The 24676-nt window shown below is 39.5% G+C and overlaps 2 protein-coding genes across 3 annotated transcripts; both read left to right on the top strand.

The window, feature by feature from the left end:
* The first annotated feature begins 991 nt into the window (after window positions 1–991).
* Window positions 992–10636, top strand: LOC137882396 (hydroperoxide isomerase ALOXE3-like). 2 transcript variants are annotated; one of them, XM_068724696.1, is made up of 15 exons: window positions 992–1047; window positions 1359–1521; window positions 3257–3461; window positions 3610–3691; window positions 3813–3935; window positions 4094–4197; window positions 4979–5040; window positions 5179–5322; window positions 5438–5641; window positions 8144–8230; window positions 8391–8557; window positions 8678–8799; window positions 8926–9026; window positions 9299–9469; window positions 9590–10636. In XM_068724696.1, exons 2-15 carry the CDS (start codon window positions 1375–1377, stop codon window positions 9767–9769), a joined length of 1899 nt encoding a protein of 632 aa, XP_068580797.1. In that variant the 5' UTR covers window positions 992–1047; window positions 1359–1374; the 3' UTR covers window positions 9770–10636. The 2 variants fall into 2 exon arrangements, with proteins under 2 accessions (XP_068580797.1, XP_068580796.1); XM_068724695.1 differs by having other exon boundaries at window positions 4868–5040.
* A 78-nt stretch (window positions 10637–10714) lies between these two features.
* epm2a (EPM2A glucan phosphatase, laforin) lies at window positions 10715–17063 on the top strand. The gene is made up of 4 exons (XM_068724697.1): window positions 10715–11217; window positions 12112–12286; window positions 15062–15306; window positions 15470–17063. The coding sequence occupies exons 1-4, from the start codon at window positions 10761–10763 to the stop codon at window positions 15751–15753; spliced, it is 1161 nt and encodes a 386-aa protein (XP_068580798.1). The 5' UTR covers window positions 10715–10760; the 3' UTR covers window positions 15754–17063.
* The last annotated feature ends 7613 nt before the right edge of the window (window positions 17064–24676 follow it).

The following is a 24676-nucleotide window of genomic DNA, read 5'->3' as shown; positions in this document are numbered from 1 at the left end:
TGTATCACACGTTTCCGGGACAGGGGATGAGGGGTAACTTAATCTAAAAAAACAGAGTCTTCAGTTTGAGTCCCAGACACTTACAAATGGTAGGGCTGTGGATTCATTACAGTTTTCTCAAAACAGTTAAATAAAACAATTTCAACTCAATGAAAGTCTAAGTGGTGCAAAAGACATCAGTCACTGTAAGCTGTCTTCTGATAGCAGAGATTTCTCACTGGGTCTTCCATAAAAGAAGAGTAGTCCAGTCTCTACAACTGGAGAAAAAGCTCTTTCTCTGAGTTCTGCTGCTGCCTTTTATGCTCGTCTGAGGCTGTCACCTCCCTCAAAATCATGCGTCACTCACACACGAGTCCTCCTGTTTCTGGATCAACAGGATGTTTAAACGGTTTGATCCTGTTTGAACAGGATGAATTAAATAAGGTTTGAGTGACTTTCTTACATAAACAGTTATAATAAGTCTAAAAAGTTATAAAAAGTGTGAACAAGTTATATTTTGTAATGGTTCTAAAAAGTGTAAACAAGTTATATGTTGTGATGATTATAAAAATCAAACAAGTTATATGTTGTAATGGTTGTAAAAATCGAACAGGTTATACGTTGTAATGGTTATACTTTTATGCTTTCTTATTTTTCTACAATCTCTTAACAGTTTGTATGTATGTGCACAATTTGTTTTGTTTACGATTTACAGAACACTTACAGACTTGTATATACACTTTTAATTCTTATCTGTCTAGCTTTGTTGTCGTTGTCCCTTATTTATATTTCTGTGCAAGTAGTAGTAGTAGTAGTAGTAGTAGTAGAATTTCAGTAGTAGGACCATAACGCATTGTTTAGTTCAGCTGCTCATGGCCCTCTACAGCTACACGTATATCACCTGAAAACAACAAAAACAACATTTTTAATCGGCAGTTATGTCACCTCTTATGAGACATGCACAGTGAGGGAGATAATAAAAAAACAGTTGAAGTCAGGGTGGAGGAGCTTACAAGAGCCAACAAGCAGGAACACAGTTCACAGAACAGCTTCAATCTGAAGGTGTAGGTAGGAACATTCTTTATCTTTCCTCATGATATGACAGTAGATTATTTAAACACTACACTTGTAGTAATGCAAACAGGATAATACTAGACAATGTCAAGTGTTTAACAAGGTTTTTTGATTCCTGTTGACAAAAAAAATTTAGTTTAGAAAAAATATCAAAAGTTTTTGATAAATGAATTTACAAATTTAAAAACGTTTTGTTAAAATGGTAGCAAAAAATACATATACAGTGTCATTATTGTATTTTTGCAGAGAATTGGAGCATTCACTCTGAAATTTAGAGATCTAAATGTGTTTCTTTTTCTAAACAGTTTCTACAGACTGACCATGACTGAGTACAAACTAGAAGTCACAACAGGTGACAAGCAATATGCAGGAACATGGGACCACATATTCGTCACCTTATTTGGAACTGAAGGGCAGAGTGAGCGAACTGTGTTGGACAACTTTGGTATCGACTTTACAACTGGGACAGTAAGTTGACTATGACCTACATAAGTAAATGAGACCATCAGCGAGAAAATTGGCTATTTCTATATAGTTATTGTTCATGCTTTTCATTGGTCCCACCGGCACCAAGTCTGTCCAGTCTTGGCGGACACATGTTCTCTTTAGATGCTTGCCTATATCAACATGCGTGCTGAACTGAGTTTGTTCAACACAAATCTTATGGACACAGTTTTATGTGACACTTGTTCAATACATTTGATCCAAACGTTTCTAAATAGTATACAAAGTGTACGGACGAGTTCAGGTTCATATTTGGTTTTTCATACAGTAAGCCTCACTAATTTATGAGCTGTCAAATTCTTCCTCAAGGTGTGGCCGATCTGACTTTTACCGCCATAACTCCTACACAGACTGTGTTACTACAAGTAAAAAGGAAATGTGTGGCAGGTGCGTTTCTAGGGTTTGAGGACATTCAGGGCTTATCCTGGAGCTCTGCAGGGGGTCCAAGGGATCCTTCCACAGGAATTTTGTTGCATTAAACAAGCTCTATTTTGATGCTTATTTATATACTCTGACACCTACATTCAAAGTACATGTATAATCATTTTTAAAAAATCAAGTGACTAACACAAAAACTGGTTAACTTTACAGATTAATTATGAATTGACCCTTCATTAAACCCACCCCCCTTGGTTACTGTTGCTAGGCCTGTCAAGATTTCGCACACTCGGCATGTCAAAGTGGCGTTTTAATAATTGTTCAGAAATATCAGAGAGAAGTAGACAGAAAGGACTACAATGTGCATTTGAGAGCTAACGTTACATTCACAATATAATTTGTTGGCTGAGTGTTATGAATGAAGAGGAAATTATTATTATTATTATTATTATTATATGAATCGAGGGAAAAGCTCACCAGTCACAATGCAAACGTCTACACCCCACATCTTGACTACTCAACTGAAGTACAAACATAGACATAAACAACACTGTTCATGCACAGCAGGGTAAGTCAATACATTGTTTCTTTAAGCTAAGTTAACATTTAACATTAGTTATGACTCGATAGTTTTCTTTTTCCAATTTAAAACTAAATTATCTCACTTTTACATTTGTTTAAGGCTCGCTATAGGAAATTGCTCACACATCATGGGCTTGATACATACATCAGATATCATAAGTTTATGATAATTAAAATTCAACCGTCTTTGTTTGCATACATGTTAAGATAGCTAAAGGTAGAACAAAGTAGTTTGTGTTGATCTTCAATGGATTCAACTTTGAGTGAGGTCTTCCACACTGTTTAATTCATATCCAACATCGCTCCTCTTGAGTTTTTGGCTTCGGAAAGACAAAATATACAACAATCTCCACTAAAATTTGAGGATATCTGCTGTCGGGCATGCACGTTCCATACACACCACTGTAAGCTTGGCAGGCGACGTGCAACTTACTAAAAACACAATCTAATGACATTTCATAGGATTTGTTCTATAATGGGCATTTACCAGCCAGTTGGCATGGTTGTCTATCACCATGTACTTTGATGATGATCAAGGTTTCTAAATGTTTTAATATCAAAATAATTATTTAAGAAGACTGTCCGGTCTGTGTGGACATTTGTACTCTTACACACTTACGTATATCATGTTATATTAAATATTTTCAGTTAAATGTGTATTTACAACACTCTAACATACATGTTGAACTGTTTTATAATGTATTTGTTTGTTTAAATTTATACTAATCCTTATTTCAAGACAGGGAACTACACCATAAGCTCCAATTTGTCTCTGGGGAAACTTCTGCTGGTCAAGGTGGAGAAAGATCCTTTTTTGTTTCTCCCAGAAGATGAGTGGTACTTCTCCAAAATAGTGGTGACGACTCCTGAAGGAGAAGCCATTCTTTTCCCCTGTTACAGATGGATCTCCAGAGGAGAACTGGTGGAGCTGAGAGGAGGGAGAGGTCTGCTTCAAGTTCCCAAAATATTTGATTAAAGATACTTTAATATTGACATTTATAGATATCACTTCTTTTCACACGTTTGTTTTATTGAGTTTGTCAATTCTGTCTTTTAAAACTTTACTGATGTTATGTTCTTTTCACGCCTCAGCCTTGAAGGTTTTTGAGGATGACCATCCCATGTTGATTGACCACCGCAAAAAGGAGCTGATACTTAAAAAGAGCTTTTACCAGTAAGTTTTTGTGTGTAAAGTACAGTATGTACCAGCTGCTGTTATGGTCTCGGAAGTTCATCTGGAGAAATTTATACGTGCCTTTTGGTCACTTAGTTTTTTTTGTGCGTTTGTTTTTCAGATGGAAAAGTTGGGCTGAAGGACTACCCCACGCCAACCAGTTCAATAATACGTCTGAGCTCCCAGCTGAAATCCGCATCTCTAAGTCCAAAATAACCGAAGCAGATAATATAAAACTGCAAACGTAGGTCTACATAGATAATGTATGCAATGGGCACAACCGGGCTCAATTATAGTCACATTTTCTATTTTTTGAGACAAAAAGTAAATTTAAAACATGCAATGTCAGTATGCTGTTTAAACATGTATTCTGTCTACCTTTTTTAACCTGTCTTACTTCAGTGGTATTGAACTCAAGCTCAAGGGGCTCCTTGGATCTGCTGAACAATGGGAAAGCATTGAAGACATGAAAAACATCTTCTGGTGGAAAAAGACAACTATGTCAGGTATGTTTTTCCCCATTATCCACATCTGCAGCGCAACTCACAACAATAATGTCATTGTCATCATTTCATAACAAGGGAATATGAGCATTTGGCCAAACACACCAAATGTTTGGTGTGTTTATTCTCACTAGGCTGTGTAATCACTAGCAGCCCTTCCTGGCGTACTACAGTGAAGAGTAGTAAGGTGAGGAGTCAACAAGCAGTCAATGGTAATATAAAACAGGCAAAAAAAATCACCACTGCCACAACTGGGCACCCAAAACATTATGCTGTTTCCGGCAGCAGAATGTGAGATTAAGTCACTCACGGATGCACTCACACACACACACACACACACACACACACAGTTATGATTATGAATTTACTTTGAAATATGGTCTGCTAAAAAAGGATCAATGATTTAAAGAAACAACAGAAGCCCTGTGTGATAGCACCATTCCAACATCTATTGTCAGTTTTGAATGAAATTCTACTGTATCTTAAATATCAATTATATAATGCTCTCCATTAAAATTAGTTAACAATTTCGAATTACATTAATTTCCTACAAAGTAAAAATCTCTTAGGAACAAACCAATGACTATGGTCAACATGGACTTCAAAAAAGTTAGACATTAGATGTGAGATAGGTATATAGATAATATATGAAATATATTTGCAATTCTTCCAGAGTATGTTACAGAGCACTGGAAGGAAGATGACTTTTATGGATACCAGTTTCTGAACGCAGTCAATCCCAATGTGATCAAGCGCTGCTCAGAGCTTCCCCCAAACTTTCCAGTCACAGAGGAGATGGTGAAGCCGTTCCTGGAAGAAGGAAGCTCTCTGCAGGAGGAGCTGAAGGTATGAAAGCAGAGCTGCTTCAGTTTGGAGATAATCTCTGCTTTGGGAGACAATTTCTGTATTTATCATCTCAATATCATATTATCTGTGAAACCTATTGATGTCTTAAACTTTCCTCTGTCTTTCTTTCCCATACAGAAAGGCAATATATTCCTCTATGACCAGAAGAAGATGGATGGAATACCCCCTAGATCCTATAATGGTGAACCTCTGCACGTGACTGCTGGTCTCTGTTTGTTCTACGTGAACCCAGAAAACAAACTGATGCCCATTGCAATACAGGTCTAGTGACAGGATCATATTACATCCCACAGTACATTACTATGTTTTCAAAAGTCCGGTTGCAAAATTTGATCATACAAAAACTAAATATATATATATATTTTTCAAATTCCAGTTGCATCAACAGCCTTCTGAGCAGAACCCCATCTTTCTGCCCAGTGACCCGGAGACTGACTGGCTGCTTGCCAAGATGTTCATTAGAAATGCTGATGCCATGGATCATCAAGCAGTCCAACACCTCATGAATACTCACTTTCTGGCAGAGGCCTATACTGTCGCCGCTCTCCGCAGCTTCTCTGTGATTCATCCCCTCTATAAGGTATGATTACAAAGCAGAGGTCAGAGTGGTGGTGCACTTCTTTTACCTATTCCCTTGATCAGAACTGATGATCGGACTTTTTATTGATGGAGTCTTTTAATATAAGATCAATGACAAATCTCAAAATTCCTTGTCATTTCTTGGTGTGAAAAGAACAATGCCAAAATATGTATATCTGAATATTCATCACAGAAAGATCAGTCTGTTTGTGTCTTTTAAGAATACCTGCATGTAGTGATTGGTAGGGTAATAATCATGAATAATTAAAAAAGACACTTCCTTAAACTTACAAACTGAATAAGCAACCTACACTTCCAATATATTGCATGAACAAAACCATTCCAATATGCCATGAAATATGAAAGTATAGTCAAATTGGAAAGTAGTTTCACATATTGCTCAACATCCTTCAGAAAAGAAATATTTTTCTTGATACATCCGATTTCATTTAATTTTCTCTTTTTTCTTTTATTTTTAGGGATTTATTCAGGTTGATATTTAGAATGATTTAATATATGCTGTATTAGAGATACCTTTTCTAACCACTGACCACTTTTGCAAATCTGTTGAAGAAACACCATAAAACAGAAAGTTTCTTGTTTGAGTTACAGCCAGGAACCTTTGTTGCTTGTCAATTCCCTCTCTGTCCCGTCCCATGTTTCCTGTCTGTATCAGAGAGAGAGCTATTCCAGGTTTTAACATAACTTGTGAGTCATTAAACATGAAGTTCCATGTATCTGAAAGAATCTACCCTTGGAAGCATGAAAACATTTCTCACTTGAGTTCAGATTATTTGTATTATTATATTGTTTGCCAATGTTGCGTTTTTGATGTTATGTTCGTCAAGTCCACAGTCTGACCACTTTTTAATGCCTACATCTATATGGGATGTTGCCCTTCTGATATACAGCACATTGAAAGGCCCATCAAACAGAGGCTCTTTTCCCGAGTAAACCAATTGTGTATGTGTTCATTCTAGTAAGCAACGGACCTGTTAAGGCCGACGGACCCGAATTTGGGTTCGTTGGGCTCAGATTAGTGGCATATACCGTCATGTCATATACCAAAAAAAATCAAAAATTCTGGGCAATACAAACAATCTAAGTAATTTTTACAAACTCCAAACACAATTCTACACAACTAATATAAGCAACTAGAAGATGTATCACAATATCACGTATTTTTAGCCATGACTCGGCGAGCTACGCACTCCTCTCCGAGATACCATCACAAAGCTAACGGTTAGCACGGACAACCGAGATAGCAAAAAGCAAGAGAATTCGACACAGATTCCAGAGATACCTTCAATTTATCTCCGTGAAACCATTACAAAGCTGTGAGCAAACAACCACCAGAAGCACAAACCACATTATGCATCATATTCATATCAGCTCTTTACTGTTTCGTTGTTCTCCGGTAAATCCCTGCTTAATTCCTTCAAACATATTTTCTACGTGTATCCGGTGCGTCTCTGAAATGTTCCCGTGTAGAAACAAGGGTCTGTCTAACTAGGGGACCTGGGGAAAGGGATTTGATTTTCGGCGAATCCGTTCCCATGCTTCAGGCGGAGCGTTATGTTTTGAATTCTGACAGGCTAACGATTCTGTCAATCAAAAGCACGAGGAGTCTGTTGAATTCTATGGACTCAGACGCTTCGAGGGAGGGTTCATTGACTGAAATCGACCAACCATAGGCTGAGCTAGGAGACAGACTGGAAGTCAGACGAGAAAATCCCATGGATGACATGAACAACATAAACGGGCTCAGAGAGGATCCAGGCTCTCAAAATGATGCCAAACTGCTGTATTTGGATAGATTGAACACTATTAGTGATAAAAGAAGTGAAATATATAATTATATAGTATATACAATTACAATGGAACAGCTGGAACAAAATTACATTTTGGTTGACTTTGCCGGACCTCTCTGTACTTTAACCTCTCTAACTCTTGAATACTTCACTTTATCAAAGAAAAAAATGTGCAGAGAGACTCTCAGCATATTGTGCTATGATCTGGGAGAGGTGTAAAGCTTTCAGCTACAACATTAAAACAAATATTTATTAAAATTCTATTTTTTATAGTTGAAAATTTTAATTTTCAATTTGTGCTGTGTGTGCCATCTTATTTACTCTTAACCAGTAACATATATACTGATATTTACAAATCTGAACAAATCTCACAAGTGTTACCTTAATTAAAACACCAAAACTATTAAAATACACCTTGTAGTTAGCTGAAATACACTCTTTAGTATGGGTATGCAATTTTCAAGCAGAGGCCTAAAAATAGGCTTAGGGCTTAAAAGGTACCAAGATATATTTGGGAATCCAGCCCCACCATTCTATTTGGATAACTGTAATGTTCTATCCAAAATAAGATTTTTAATGAGAATGTTAGCTTGTGGATTCCTTTCATCAACACAAACAAGATGTGCTGCCTGTTGTTTGCTCAAATAAACATCGTAACATGACTTTTAAAATATTTGCCTTTGTATTCACAGCTGCTGTTTCCACACTTCCGGTACACTCTGCACATTAACATTAGAGGTCGCACAACTCTTTTTGCACCTGACGGGGTTTTAAGTAAGGTATGGCTCTGTAAAATAAATATTTCTGAAAATTCAAACTCCAATTATATTGCACCATTGCAAGACAAAGTTATAGCTTTTGACTTTTTAACAATGCATAATTCTTTTATTTCAAGAAATGTGTCTAATGGTAACTATTTCTGCATTATTGATTTATTAGAGTTCACTTGGATATGACGGGCTGACTGAGCTCATGAGAAGGGCTCTCTCTGAAATGACCTACAGCTCCCTCTGTCTGCCAGAGAACATCACTGCACGAGGACTGGAATCCATCCCCAACTTCTACTACAGAGATGATGGCCTGAAGCTGTGGAACATCATCAACAGGTTATCTTTCAATAAATATCACATCTGTCCACACCGATTTATTCTACAAGCAACAGCTGAAAGTCTTTCTGTCTTGTTCACATACAAACATTTTAAATGTAATTATTTTGTGTTCACTAGCTTTGTGAAGGCAGTAGTGGAGTACTACTATCCCTCAGACAGTGAAGTACGTAAAGACACTGAGCTGCAGGAATGGATCAGTGAGATATTCACACATGGCTTCTTAGGAAACAAAGCCTCAGGTACTTAACCCATGTTGTGAAGTCATTTGTAAACACAAGATATATAAAATCTTAATTGTAGCCTTTAATATTTAACGAAGACAGGGATTGCCAATAATTAACTGATAGTAATTATGCTACCAACAGGGTTTCCAGCAAGCTTTGATACTGTTGAGGAGGTGATCAAATTCATCACCATGCTGATCTTCACAGTGACAGTTCAACATGCTGCTGTAAACAATGGACAGGTAATTAGTTGGGACAATGGAATATGTATTGATGATTGATCAAGTGTAAGTTTGTTTTCACAATTCAAATGTATAAACAAACATTTGGCAGGTCTGCAATCTGCTTTTTATTCATTCCATTTTTTCTTCCACTGAGCATTACAATGGTGCAAAGGTTGAATTCCCAATGTAGATTAACATAATTATTTATGTAATATTTGACATTCAAATAAGTTTATAGACTTTGTTTTCTATCAAAGTTGTTACATATTGAAATTTCTCTCATAACTTAGTTTGACAACTACTCCTGGGGGCCAAATGGCTCACTCCTGCTGCGCAAACCTCCTCCGACCACTAAGGGGCAGTCGAGCATGAAGACTATTTTGGAGACCCTCCCAGATGTTGGCGAGACAGTCAGCTTTGCAGCATTGTTTTGGCTGCTTTCAGAGAAGTACACTGACGTGGTAGGTTTGGTGGTGATAAACATTCAGTATAACTCTTCAGTATCATTTTAAGTGTTTAAAATAAATTGTATCAAGCACAATACTGTGTCAATCTGATTTACTGTTTTGTCCTTTTGGCAGGTTCCCATGGGTACATACCCCGAAGAACGATTCCATGAGCTTGCTCCAAAGCAGATGATTAAGGAATTTCAAGCACAGTTGTCCGACCTCAGTGAAGCAATTTCAACAAGAAACTTGCAGCTTGAAATACCCTACCTATACCTGAACCCTACTGAGATCGAGAACAGTATTACTATTTAGCTCAGCCTGATGAGCCTTTTGTATCTTTCTGCATTAGGCAACAATAGCAATACCTTTTTAACACCTGTCTTGCATGCTGGGTTGTGGGTTAAACTCTGGGAGACTATTCTCTAGGCTGCATCATGCTAAGTCAGACCTATGATAGGGTACCTGTATCTTTGTGTCAATTATGTGTTACATAGACATATGTTGAGGAATAACATAAATGAGCAGTTTAGGTAGCAAATGCTGATGTTCTCTCCAAAAATGGTCACAGCAAACACTTATTAGGATAAATTGACCACATATTGGGAATCTAAAGGGTTATTTCTAGCATGAAAACATATTAAATACAGTGACATATGATCAGCTTTTCTCTTGGCTCAAAATCTTGCAAGAGTCATGGCCGGTCTCAAGGTACTCAAACGCAATGTATTGTTTATTATCAAACTCTTACCCCACTATTGATATAACATACTATATTACATATATGGTATTACCGAGCTGTAACGTAAAGTGCTACATGTTTTAGTTTTAGTTTTCTTTGTTACTGCTCTTGCTTTACTATTTTCCCATTTTGCATATAACTGACTTGGGTAGCCGTTACTTCTAAACAATATGTAACAGGTGAATGAGGGGTGATGGGGAGGGAGGGATGCATAGCACATTTGTGATTTATATTCACTATGTGTATATTGTTATGCTATAGCACTGCCCTGTGTAATTAGAATTGTCATCATTAAGTGAAAGCCAATCAAGATATTGTTTAAAAAAAACAATTGGATGCAAAATTCAACATAACTTGAGGAACAGTAAAAACGACCTCGAAAAGTGAACTCATTAGAAAGCAGATCTCCTCCAAAAACACTGCTGATACAAACCGCAATTTTCTACAGTCCCTGTAAATGAAATAAAATCCTCTAGCTCTATCCATCTATCTATATATTTATGTATCGAGATCTGTGAATCTATCTATTGGGATCTAGAGAGTTCACTCTGATATGGGTGATGTATGGTGCGCGGTAATTCTGACAGAGTGGGACTTCATTCTTTCTCCCCCTGCTTTGCTGCAAACTACACTATCCGATTTATTTTTAGATTACACCTTACAGTCAATCGGCCACGCAGACTTAATACAAGAGCTACAATACAAGCGATAATAACCCAAGCCCGCCATACTAAACAATTGAGGACACATCATTTAGTTAAGGCTGCAGCAATGTTATTCAGGTTCGGTGTCATTCTCACTCCGGAGTCTTCGGATGTCACGGTCTATATTTTGGGCTCGCGCGAGGAAATGGGCAACTGGGACCCGCGCGGAGCGGTTCAGATGAGAGCCTCACAGAAGCGCCTGCTGTCAACACATGAACCGCGTCTGTGGATCGGCGACGTGCAGCTGGCAGAGCCGTTCAAAGACACACTGTGGTTCAAGTTCGTCAAAAGAGTCCGCGGCACTTGTATCTGGGAAGGTATACATACACCAACACTCTGACGTGACGCTGTGCAACAGATTCAGCCGCGTGCAAGAGGAACTTGTTTTCGAGACGTCACATCGGAAGTGACGTTTCAGGCAAAAGACGAAAATAACTCCGCCATGTTTGGTTCATATTGTGTAATCCATCGTTATTGCCGCATGGTGGCGGTAAAGTGACACTTGTTATTTACACAGTGCTCAGTGGCGCGTGGATTCCAGTGCACTTGCATACAATAAAAGTGTTTTTACCAAGACGTTTCGGTTAACAGTGTTAACATGCAATCTTACATTTAATGTTGCTGCATTCAAAATTATACCTAAGTGTAAATTATGTAATTTAACTGTACAAAAATGGACTGCAAAAAGGCCCCATTCAGTGTTAATCATATTGTATTACTGTTACAATGTTGTAGCTGGTTGAGCTGGAGCTTATTAAATGTTATATACTGTTGGGTTGTTTGTAAAAATCCATCATATTTTATAAACTGATCATCTGATTTCTATTTAATTAAAATGTATCAGATTGATGTACTCTGGTGGAGTAAAATTTCCCATCTGAACTTTCGTGGAGTGAAAGTATTCAGTAGCAGAAAGAGATACGACTCAATACAATTATAATAAGTACCTCAAAAGTAAAAGTACTTTGTTACGCTCCACCACTGGTTGTTATTATTTGACCGATCTTCTCCTTTTCTTTAGGATGCTTAATCGGTTGTTTACCTGTTAACGCAACAGAGTATATTTTGTCCCCTCAAAGAAAAATATAGGCAACATCTGTTGCTGTTAAGAAATCCTTAAAACATCTTCATGATCACTAAATGTCCCCCAAACATCCTAGAATAGACGTGTGGTCACTGACTGACTGAAAGGCTGTCCTCTTTGTCACCAGGCAGCGGTCCGAGCCATGACCGATGTTGTTCCTATGATGAGAGGAACGTGGTGGATGGAGTGTACTGCCATCCGATTGGTCACTGGATCGAGGAAACGGGACACACAGATGAGATGAAACACACCACCAACTTCTACTGCAGTGTGGCCGGTCACAAGGCCATTCATTACTCCAGGTAATAAAGTACAACAGCCAAACAAAGACAACGCATTCCGCGAAAAAAGATTTTAGAAATCAGAGGGTCAATACGTTGGCGGCGTGACTTTAGACCAGGGGTATTCAATTAAAATTCCAAAAGGTCCAGATTGAGAAAATGTCCTTGTGCAAAGGTCCAGAACATTACAATAATATCTAACTTGCACTATTTAGTGCCATATATATATATATATATATATATATATATATATATATATATATATATATATATATATTCAAGAAGTCTAGTAGTAGTAACTTCTCTGTGTAGTCAACAACTGTTAAATCAAATAAAGAAAGTACACATCAATTATATTTTAACAATTTTCAAATTGAACTGGATGGATTATAAATAATACATAGAAATACATAAATAAATGTTCTTATTTCAAGTAAAATAAGGGCTGAATTAAAGAATAACTGACATAACTGAAAACTTTCAAAAAATTTGCATCTTAAGAGGAAATGGTGCATAGTTACGAAATCATTTCACCTCAGGTTGATAGCAGACCACCTCAAGGTGTCACTCAGAGAGAACCAGGACATTCTGATGTAGCATTTCAAAATAAAAGCCCTTCAAAATCGCATGCATGAGCTAACTTCAAATCACATTCATGAGACAATTTGTGATTTGAAGTTACCTCATGCATGCGATTTCGAAGGGCTTTTATTTTGAAATGCTACATCAGAATGTCCTGGTTCTCTCTGAGTGACACCTTGAGGTGGTCTGCTATCCACCTGAGGTGGAATGATTTTGTGACTATGCACCATTTCCTCTAAAATCTAATCTGAAGTTAGACAAATTGTCAGCATCAGAGCCTCAGGGTGGTTTCATCGTTGTTGTTGCTTTAACTTTGACCTCCAAATTAAATAGAGGATTTGGTCTGTGTGGGTAAACTAAGTATTAAAACAAAAGCAGTCAGATATGTCTTGTATTAACATGTTTTCCAAAATTATTGGACATTTGCACTTTCCAGGGACAAAAGAAAGCCCTAAACCTGCAAACTGTCAAAGTGCTCTTCTTGTAGCCTGTAGCAAGTACAAACTGAGATCCATCTATTTCCCTCCCACACTAATGAAATGTGATGCTCGTTGAAAGTTTTCCGCCTTTGTGATGTGAAATCCGACGTGTGTACTACATTTAATAATACTAAAAAAAAATAATGAGATCCCCAGGGGCCAATGAATTTCCATGCTGAAGTGTGATTGTTTCTTGAACCACACCGACGGCTGATCAGCTCCTCCTCCTTTATCTTCATTACAGTTTTCAAACATAACCAATCTTCTTTATAAGTTCTCAGTCCGAGTTTGAATTCTGCTTTGTTGTGATACTAAATCTGCTGCTGCTGACATGACTGTCGTGCTTAAAAGGGCAGGACAGTCGCGTCACACTGCCCTCTGTTGATGACAGTTGTCACTCTCTCACAGGGCAGACAATCACCCTCTTAGGCCTGCTCACTCCTTTGTTTTTTGACCTTGCTCTCTCCCATTCAGGTATAAATGCTGTCTGTCACTTGAAAATCATTGTCCTTTCAAAAAGTGGTCTATAAGCAGTTGCATTATGTCATACTGTGAGTACAAAGGATTTAAGGGATTTAGATATCTGCCTTTTCACAAGTATATTAGAGAGAGATAATGGGTTGTTTGTCATTTAAAGCTTCCAGGCTCAATATTTGAATATAAATCTCTCTATGCTCCAGTCAAAATAGAGCTAAACTTTTATCACCGAATTAAAAAAAAACATAATTTTTTGTGTTCAAACACTTTTTTCCAATGCGTCTTGCATTGATTCTACAAGTTCTTGTAGGTTTTGAGAATCCAGATTTATTTTTTAGAGCACCCAGAATGTGTTTTCCCTTTTTAAAAGTTTCCATAAATGTACTATTGGGATACAAACACTGTCTGTTAGAGTTAGTCAGTCAGTCCACCACTTCAATCCATACTGAAATATCTCTGCAACTCTTACGTGGTTTGTGAAATTTGGTACAGATATCTATGGCGCCCAGAGGATGAATGTCTGTCTTTGGTTCCGCCATCCACTGGGTAACAAAACAACAACAGTCTACCACCATGTCTGACTGTTTTATGCATTGTTGCACCGCCCTCTGATGTGCCTGCCTCACACACACTATAAACACACATCTGTGACACAACCTTTAGGACTGTTGAAGCACGAGCAGTAGAGACGTAATCTACTCGATATCTGCGATCCCCTTAACTCACCGTCCAGCAGGTGCCCCGTCTCTCATGCTGGAGGCTCGGAGGTTTATTTCACCATTTTTGAGCTTAACTATTGAACTGAACAAGAGTCAATTTATAAAATAAACGTATACAACTGAACACCGGCAAAGCTGTTTAGCAGGGATCTTTGTCTTTTTTTTTTTTTTTTATGTAACAAAGAGAGATCATTTGGTAACAGCAAGCTGAGACCAGACACTTTCCCTGCAGCGTCACTCTGGGACATCACAGATCATCAGCGTCCTTCCTTCCTTTTTACATTTCCCCCTCCTCTGGTTCTTGACTTTATGCATCCTAATGAGTACTAAATGGAGTCTTTCTCAAACCACAGTGGTCAGAAGAACAAGAGGAGTCAATAAAGCATCGCTCTACACTCCATTCTGATCCTGTGTTATCGGATATCATCCACCTGTACATGATCTTGCCTTCACCACTGGTTCAGCATGTGCAACGTATGATAATGACATAAACAGAAACGATGAATGCATCTCTGTTTATTGCCCCCCCCCCCCCCCAGGGTGCTGCCACACATTTGGCTGGGCAGCTGCCCCCGACAGGTGGAACATGTGACTATAAAGATGAAGCATGAATTGGGGATTACCGCAGTGATGAACTTCCAGACAGAGTGTGACGTGGTGAACAACTCCGACGGCTGCCGGCGCAACCTAGGAGAGGCCATGACCCCCGAGACCATGATGCATCTGTACAAAGACTGTGGCCTGGTGTACGTGTGGATACCCACACCTGACATGAGCACCGAGGGTAAGGAGAAGTCTCGGGACACACGGATTGAATTCAGTAGGAATCGAAAGGAATCGAAATGTCAAAGTATTGAGACAAGTTTATTTATTGAGATGAGTAGGACGTAAAATGTCACGAGCCTTTCCCTCTGAATGTATCGTCTGTTATTTTTCTTCTCCTGCAGGTCGGATCCGGATGCTTCCCCAGGCTGTGTTTTTGCTTCACGGTCTCTTGGAGAACGGTCACACCGTCTACGTTCACTGCAACGCCGGAGTGGGCAGGTCGACGGCGGCTGTGTGCGGCCTGCTCATGTACGTCCTCGGCTGGAGCCTGAGGAAGACGCAGTACTTTGTCGCCGCCAGGAGGCCGGCAGTGTACATAGATGAGGAGGCTTTGGTCCAGGCTCAGGCCGATTTCATCCAGAAGTTTGGACAAATACGGTCGTCCATCTCTCACCCAGATACATGATTGTTGAACAGCAATGAATGAGAATTAAAATAAGTATTGCTTTACTACCTTTACCGAGGTTTGATCTCATCAAACAGGCTGTGCTCCTCAGTAAAAGGATTTTTTTTTTTTCCCCCACAGTTGCTAATGCATGATTATGCATCAATTATTATTTTTTTTGGAAAGAGTTACTTACTGCCGCATGAACATGGCGCTCGTTGCCAAAGCAACAAATCACTTCCGAAAACCAAAATAACGGTAACGCCCATCCCTCTCTGTCGGAGCGGCATTCAGCTCCCACACAGTGAAGAATACAGCTCCGCCCCATCTCTCCCAGAGAGCTTTGATAGCATTTCATCTTTATTTATTAATCCGACAGATGCTATTCCGACCCGTCTCCTAAATAACAAAAACAACATCACTGCCAGACCATTTTAATGCATACACTATTAGACATTATTGGAATACTGTTTGTCAATTTTGACTGTCTGCCTTGACTCCTACTGAGGATATATTGCTATTTTTTAAGTTTGTGTTTTTGCTACCTGTCCCTGATTTAAGAAAGTTAGTAGATCTGAAAGGATGAAAGTCTTATTCCTATTACATTTCAGTGAGTCCCTACAGACACCTTCTGAAGGTGCCAGTAGGGATGGGTGGGTGGATTGAACCATGCATGTGTGCTAGCGGAAGCAAATCATTGTGGATTTTTAATATGTTCAAAGACTATTCACTGAAATGCGATTCCTAAGTGAGTAACATGCTTTTCGTCTTTTCTTTTGAAGCAGCAGTGTTCGCTGGTTTGAGGAAAAGTACGTCTGTGTAAACAATGGATGCATAAAGAGAACTGGAGACAGTGTTGGACGCGGCAATCCCTTTATTTCCCATGAAAGTTGCCGGGGTTTGTCAACTTAATGGATGCCCGTGTAATCGGTAAACATGTCGCATTTATTCCACTGGGTTATTGTCAGTGATTGATGTTGGAAAGTATTTGTAGTCCATATGATTTCCGGGATCTGCCAATCACCTCCACCGGTTTCCCCCGGATCCTTGCTTTCACATTAGAATAAGCATCAGAGAGGATTTGCAACCGTCAAAGAGATGACTTTTTAATGGTGCAGATGAAGCCACAAATATTTCAAAAGTACCATTTATTCCACAACGTGCCAGGAGGATACACTGTGTACTTGTTGTGAGCCTATTGTTTTGGCATGCAATGTCCCTGCAAGCCATCAACTTGTATTTATTCCTATTGCTTCTTCTATTACAGACATTCATGCTGCTGATTTAAAGCGGCACAGGCCCATTCTTTAAATTTGCTTGTGCGGTAAACCTTCTCTCTGGATCCATCGATGCCATTTTCTCTACTGTAAAGTGAAAAAAAAGCTATAATGAAATAAACATTTAGGAGGAACAACCTTCTCAGTGAAAGGTTCAATCCCACTGTCTGAGCAGAGCGACTTGGTCATGATAATGCATTTGTATGAAATGAGGACAACACAAAGTACAGTATCCCAATGCATACAGTGTCCTGTCATTTATGCCCACAGGTAAAGATTATACTTAAACAAAGACATATTCAAAAATTCAAAATCAGTACAAGTTCATGACAGTGCCACAGCCTGATATCAGCACAGACAATATAATAGAGCTGTGAATCTACAGCAAGTTTCAAAGACAGCAAGTACGCCGCACAGCTGATCCCTGGTGGCCTCTGGGTTAGCGCCGTGCTCTCCATCTGCGTGTCGACTAGAAAAGACTGTTGGATACGACAACTATACTTAAGGGTAACTTCCATAGCCTGGTGTCGCATGCACATAGTTGAGAAACATCAAACACGTTTTATCCTGGTCAAAAATACATCGATGCCAATGAAAATTCTGCATAATTCAGCCACCTAATCGAGTTGTTTAGTTACACTCAGACTACAAAAGCAATGACCACATAGCTAATAAAAAGAATGAAGCAAGTCGAGTGGGTGCACCCGAGATTTGCAACACTGGATCCTCGTGACATTTAGATCAGGGGCGAATAAAAACACGCTGAAAAGGTCAAAAGTTGTAGGACGGAAACACGGACAACTCCCAGACCGGAACAACACCGTGGTAGCGATCGATCAATCAAGGTATACCCTGCTTTATTGTCTATTTCGCTCTAAATTGGTCCATGACTTGCGAAATGAAAATCGTGCCGTATTGGAGAAGACGTGAAAGATTGAAGCCACAGTTTGTGGGTTGGTAAGACGTGAAAGATACCCAAATGGTTGTGCACAAGCACTGAAAAAGTCATTCTTTTTCATGATATGTCCCCTTTAAATTCAAAATGAGAGATATTACAGGATGTATTTGTTGCAGCAGACAGCACATACACTGCGCAGCTATATTACAGAGTGCGAGTAAACAACACAATTCAAACTTAGTACAGAAGTATATCACTCTACGTAAGATCCATTTTCTATTTGTGGGGTTGTATTCTCAACCATTGCCTCATTTCATCCAACAGTTTTGTAACAAAGCCGTTTCCAGTAACAAGCCGACACTCAGTCCACGTCGAGCAAAGGACTCATTAAATGTTCCTCTGCTTTATTTTGCATATCTGCAAGATGGATGAGCTGAGCTATTTAAAGTCAGTACGGCACATTCCCGAGAAGTCATTATTTGTTCATTTTCTGTAATAGATAGTATTATCTAGACTTAGCCGGCCGGTTTATTTCAGGTTTTGGAGAGTGAATTGTGTTTTGTCCAATAAGCCTTTGGTCCACTAAGACGCATGATGAGGATTTTTGAACATGAACTCTGCCCTTTGAATGGTTTGCCATCCGTCTTCCGTGCAGTTCTATTAGCTAGAACAGTCTGCACCAGGCATGCATTCATCATAGAGAGTTAAAGCCTTTTTCACCTGCAAAGACGGTCCCACAAAATGATTTAGGGTATATTCATCACATCAGTCTAGGCACCACCGGTCAATTTACTTAATAGTTTCCATGCCCATCCACACCATTTTGCATGGTGTGGGCTCACATATGTGCTTGAGAAAGAAATCCAGCAATGAAGAGATTTCTCTTGACTTTGCCCCTGGGCAGACATCCAGCCGCCCTGGCAGGTACCTGCTGCAGAAGGAAAAGTGAAGAGACGCGCTTTGACAAAATAGTTCCAGATGTACAGGCTTATTCTACTACTGTATGCATGTTCCAGTAGCTTGGACCAGCAGCCCATCTTGTCGGAAGACAGGAGGGAGGTCGCTCTATGTTCAAGAACATGTGACTATGAGGAATTCTTTGACAATACTACTATTATTATTATTGTTATGTCAGACAGTTGAAAATACAGTAAATAAATATGAATGAATCAGAGAGGTGGCAATGTATCACTGTTGAACGATAAATGCATCTGAGACTGACAGACAGACTGACTGACTGAGTCAGGCTGAATGGTGTTTTCTATGTGTGGGCCATGCTTAAACATGGCATGTGTTCACACACACACACACACACACACACACATACAATGTGAAAATTGTTTATCTAGTAAGCATCATCAAGCAAATGAATAAAACTCAACTCAACAATATTCATTTATCCAGCCAGTTGTGAGTAGAGTAGGCAAACACTCGACTCAATAGAAGTACTGCTACTTGGTAAAAGCAGTCATCGAAAGTAATTTAAGAAATACAACTAATAAAAAACACTCTCGTCTCTTCATCAGGCTACACCAATGAGCATGACTCACTGTCGTCCACTGTTGCTAGACTGCAAGGAGATTTTTAATTTCAAGACACACCTGCATGCAATAAGCTGTTTGTGGTTGTGATGACTGCCTCCATTTATGACACTGAATCACTGAAGTCAATTTGAGCACATTACTGTTCATCACAGAAAGGAAGCGCGGTGGGCGAGAGAAAATGAGAAATGGATGAAGTAAGTCATTTGCTTTGACGAACCAACACCTGAGCCATTCGCTGCGCAACTGTGCCGACCGGCTTCCCGTAAAATCCATTCCTGCCGTCAATACCTCCGTTGTTTTCTCCATCGTCCACGTCGGCACTGCCATCGATCAGTGTCAGCGGGACAGATCCTGATGTGAATGAGGGACGGGGATATGAAGCTACCGCAGTGAAAGGAGTGTGTGCTTCGTGCCGTGTGCACGAACGCCGATCAAAATATCGATGTCTTTATGCAAACTCTGTCACGAATGCTACTACAAAACTTCACAGGTAGATGCTAGGTTCACCGACCTTGGACTTGGCCAATAGAGATGTATCCCGAATCAATAAAGTCCATCTGTTACTTGGGGCTCTGCTCCGGGTCGGTGGACACCGTCCTGTCTGGCTCTGTCTTTCACTCCTTTTTCTCATTTCTCACATTGGAACTCAAGCAATGGTCTTGAGTCACACAGAGGGTGAAGGAAACATTTGAATAACCGGCGTACGATGTTTTAACTAGTAACTCTAGTTTCAAGCTAACTAACTATATTCTGATTAAATCTATATTTGTTAACATTATTAGTTCCACAGAAAGAAATGTATATATCTATATATACACATACAGAAAATGATGTCTGTTGAATTTTGTTTCAAATGATAAAAGTTTAAAACCCTTTCTTTTTACAAGGACAAATGGAGCATTTTAAAAATGACCATTATAGTGGTTTTGTTTGTTTTGGCTCATTAACGTCTACTTGCTCTTCATGACAGCATTACAACATTATGACGGCTATTCTTGTGAGCAAAAATCATGCAAGTTTGAGGAAAACTCCAAATATAGGTCGGCAGCTCCATAAATTAAGAGGGTTTAAGTTTTGATTTGTTTGAAATCAATATAATTGCATTGTTTTTTCTTCATATTCTAATCAAACTAAAAGGCTTTTGATTAGTATTAATATTAGTAGTATTAATACAAATTTGAATCCCTGACATTTGTTTTTTGTGCATACATTTTTTATGATGCTCTCTCTTGCTCTTTGTGCGTGAGAGAGAAAGAGCCTTTTTTCTGTGTATTGCTCCAGATTTACAGCATAATAAATGTGAGCCTAAGATGGCCAAAAATAGCATTATTAAACCTTTGGCGGTGGTCACATTCACAACAGTTTCTCACTTCATCTGAATCTAGTGGAGGATTTGACAGTTTGACAAAACAATCACTCAGTTGTCAGCGCTTTCAAAATCATGTCTAGTGCCTTTCTTCTTATCTGTTGTCTCCTGATCCACTAATCCATCACACGGCTTTGCAGTAAACAGTGGCGATGTGTGAACCGTACAAGTGTGACTTCACATTTGTAATCCTGCTTGAACTCAACGACACTGGACAGGTGTACGTTACATTATGAAAGCAGTTTGTTTGAAGACGGGGTTTTTTTGGGGGGGGGGTTTAAGCACGTAATTAAGCCGGCTAGCGTTCAGAGAGAGACAATAGAGATTGTGTGATCATGCATGATAAGTGGGTCTGCCTCCCTGGTTTCTTTCCCCCCTGCCTGAATCAGTGATGCCAGATGCCAAAGCTGACAGCTCGGTTAACATGGTAATCACGAGATCAATGAGCGCTAAATGGATCCAATGAAAGACATGTCCATCATTTTAGCATAGCGTGACTCTGCGGGGGAAAAAGGCTGCCATGAGATATGTATACATGTGGTTTATTTACACTTTTATTCTTTTATAGATACTATGGGTGGAACGGTTCGTCTATTCGTCCCATCCGTTGGGTTATCTATGCGGTCTCCGTTTGGTTCGACCATAAATTCAAACTCTCAAAATAGCTTATCAATGTCTACTCTACTCTCACGCACGAAAAATACATTCTGGAGCTTTTCCCCCTGAACATTTCGGTTATTGTCAGCACTAGCATGCTAGTCAGCTTAGCTCTATACCTATATCTGTGGATACACTCCAAACATTTAATTTGGGAAAGCATCACCCGAATGTGTCAATTAGTGGAACGAGACAAAAAAAAAAAAAAAAAAGTCTTGGCAAGTCTTTCTCCCCGCAGCTTTCAAGCAGCCTCCTACTGCAGATTCAGACCGTGCCAAAAGTAATAACAAATGTTATAGCGTGTTTATAGCTGCCTATATGTGACCACATTTAATCAAAGACAATACCGAATAAAAGCATGCGGTACAAGTGAGTGCAAGCTGCAGAACGGTTCAAGAATTATTAAAAAGGTCAGAGTCTTTGCCAGGGCTCCCTTGGGGAAGAGATTGTCTAATCACAATGGGACTTACCTGGTTGAATAAAGGTTTAATATCAATAAGCAGAAATAAATAATAATTATGATGGAGAATTATTAACATTTGTGTTATTTCTTTTTTGTTCTTCTTATTGACAATATGCCAGTATTTTAGTGCTTTACGGCCAGTGAGCCACTGTTGAATGTTGAAATAATGAAAAATAATGAATTCATTATTAATATTTTATATTTTCCCTGCCATACTGAAAATGTACCGAACCGTGACATTTGTGTACCGTTCCACCGTGAATAAATACCGTCCTGTCCTGCTTTGTTGCCATATAAATATACATGTGACCGGTTCTTGTGAGTTTGTTCTTGTCATTGTGTTAATTGCATTGATTTTGACTATATGTGTTGTCCGTTAATGACGAAGCATCCCGTCATGCTGGCGTCATAATGAGGTTATTAGGAGGAGGTTCAACTGTAGTAGGACAGCACTGAAGGCCCAGGTGTGAAACACACGACCCACCGGATTCAGGTATCAACACACAAGTCCATCAGTGTATATCGAGTTCTTTAATACAGAGTTATTAATATTATGCCTGAGCTGTCCATGATCACAGAGACCCAGAAGGCCACTGGGGGAAGGGAGGAGACTTGAAGTGGGTTGACAAGTAACAGAGCGCGACTCTAACCCGCTTCGTCACCCTCACACTATTTCACATGGACTCCCTGCCAGAACAGATAACGGTTAGCACAGAGCAGGGAACAACCCAGCACAGATGGACTGGAGTCCAACACACACACACACACACACACACACACACACAGAGAGAGAGAGAGATAACCATACGTAATCACATGCAGGAGTTGCTTAATTACTCCTCTACAATTATTTAAGGAAAGGCTCTAAACTGACCAGACCATCAAGATAAGCATTTACGTTTTTTTACACAAATGTTGTACATGGGGTATCCAGTGTGCTGATGATGTGCATCCCATCACTTTCATGGTATTAGGGCGTTAACGAGATAATGAGCCACTCAACACAATGGAAATGAAATTTAGATTAGCCACCAGCTAATCGACATCTTTGAAGCTAATGGGATTTTCTCTTTCACCGTTAATAGCGCGCTGACTGATGGACAATTGTAATAGAGTGATTTCTCTGACCGTGTTTGGCGGCGACACCAAGCCACTGGAACTCAAAATTTGCCTCACAGAGCGTTTCCTTTCTCAAATCGAAGTGTTTCCGTTACGTTCGGCGGAGCTGGGAGTTGAAAAGAGGAAAAGCTCTGGCTGCCGTCAATACCGTTAAACGTTCATTCAGTGTGTTTATAGTGTCTTTGGAACATCATTAATGGGATGGGTCCTGTGTGTGTAGGGATGAGCAGACATATGGTTGCCAGCACCCCGCACAGCAAGACTCATAAATCACCAGTGACAGCGGATAATGAATGCAGGCCTATCAGAGAAGATTAGTGCTGTGAAGTGATGGTAGAAATTATATTTACAGTAGAATTTGTGTCCTACATGAATTACATGGCCAGTGTCCAATTATGAATAAGTTAAGACCAGCCAGAGAAGAATATTGTGCAACAGTATACAACATTTGGCCCCAAAACAAACACAAACACGCTCGTTTGAAATGTTCTCAAAAAATGTATTTCTTCATAGAAATATGCGAGGTTACGCTTCCATACCGCTCTGCATTTGTCCTGATTTTCTGCTTTCTCTACCTTGACTTCATTACTGTTCCTGGTCAGCACATCTGGGCCCCACAGAGCCAGACAGATGGAAAGTAGATGAGGCCTGACTTTAGTCTGGGGACTAAGCCAGGTGTTCAAAACTTACTTCAGGAATATATTAGTATATGATCAAGTCCTGAAAGACAGAAGTAAGGGCTTTTAGCAGAGCCTCAGAGGAATCAGTGTCTGATCGGTGAGCCTGAATACAACTGCAAAGCCTTGAGGTGGAATTCAAAAGGCAAATTAGTCTTCAAAGCAGGCTAATATTTTACCACAAGTTGTCATATACTGTTAAAAAAGCTGACATATTAAGGGAGGAATGCTGGTGAAGTTCATATAGTAGTTAATGAGGCACTTGAAGAGTTTACCCTCACTGTCAAATCACATGCACTAAGACTAGACTATAATGACTTTGCAAATGAAGCAGCAACAGGGACATGTTGGTGCTGTTGGACTCCACCCATCTGTCCTCATCCTCAGGAAGAAAGTTCCGTTCAGCGTCAATCTCTCAACCTGAGCGTACGACTTATCTCTTTCTCGTTCCTTCTCACAAACGTGCGTGCCGACGCACACACACACACACACACACACACACACAATTTCACTACCAAAACTATCCTGCAACTCTGGGGGGGGGGGGGGGGGCTGTGAAACTGCCAAGTTGATGGGAGGGCAGAAGGGGATTGTGGGTAATTTCATGTCACATTTCCAGACTGATGTCTCTTTGGACAGATTATAGCCTACAGCTGACAGTGACAGAAAAGGCAAAGTCACAGCGCAGCCTCACATCAAAAACTCTATTTTTCCCCACATTTTCAGATATTTCAATGCGCTATTTATTGAGGGATATTTACAACATTTCCCCCCAAATTTGTATTGGAATGTGGAAATTGCTTGCTTCTCTGAATATTGGCATTATTGGCTCCCGCTAATAATACACAGCCATTAATTACTATGAGAGTAGAACGGACAACATAAACGACACACTCATTCTTGAACTTGTTTCTTACACAAGACAGAATTAGATTATGGATTA

Source organism: Cebidichthys violaceus, unplaced genomic scaffold, assembly GCF_023349555.1.
Source record: "Cebidichthys violaceus isolate CVI_PGR_0920_01 unplaced genomic scaffold, fCebVio1.0.p SCAF_31, whole genome shotgun sequence".
Taxonomy (NCBI): Eukaryota; Metazoa; Chordata; class Actinopteri; order Perciformes; family Stichaeidae; genus Cebidichthys; species Cebidichthys violaceus.
This window is presented reverse-complemented; position numbering and strand designations above follow the sequence as displayed.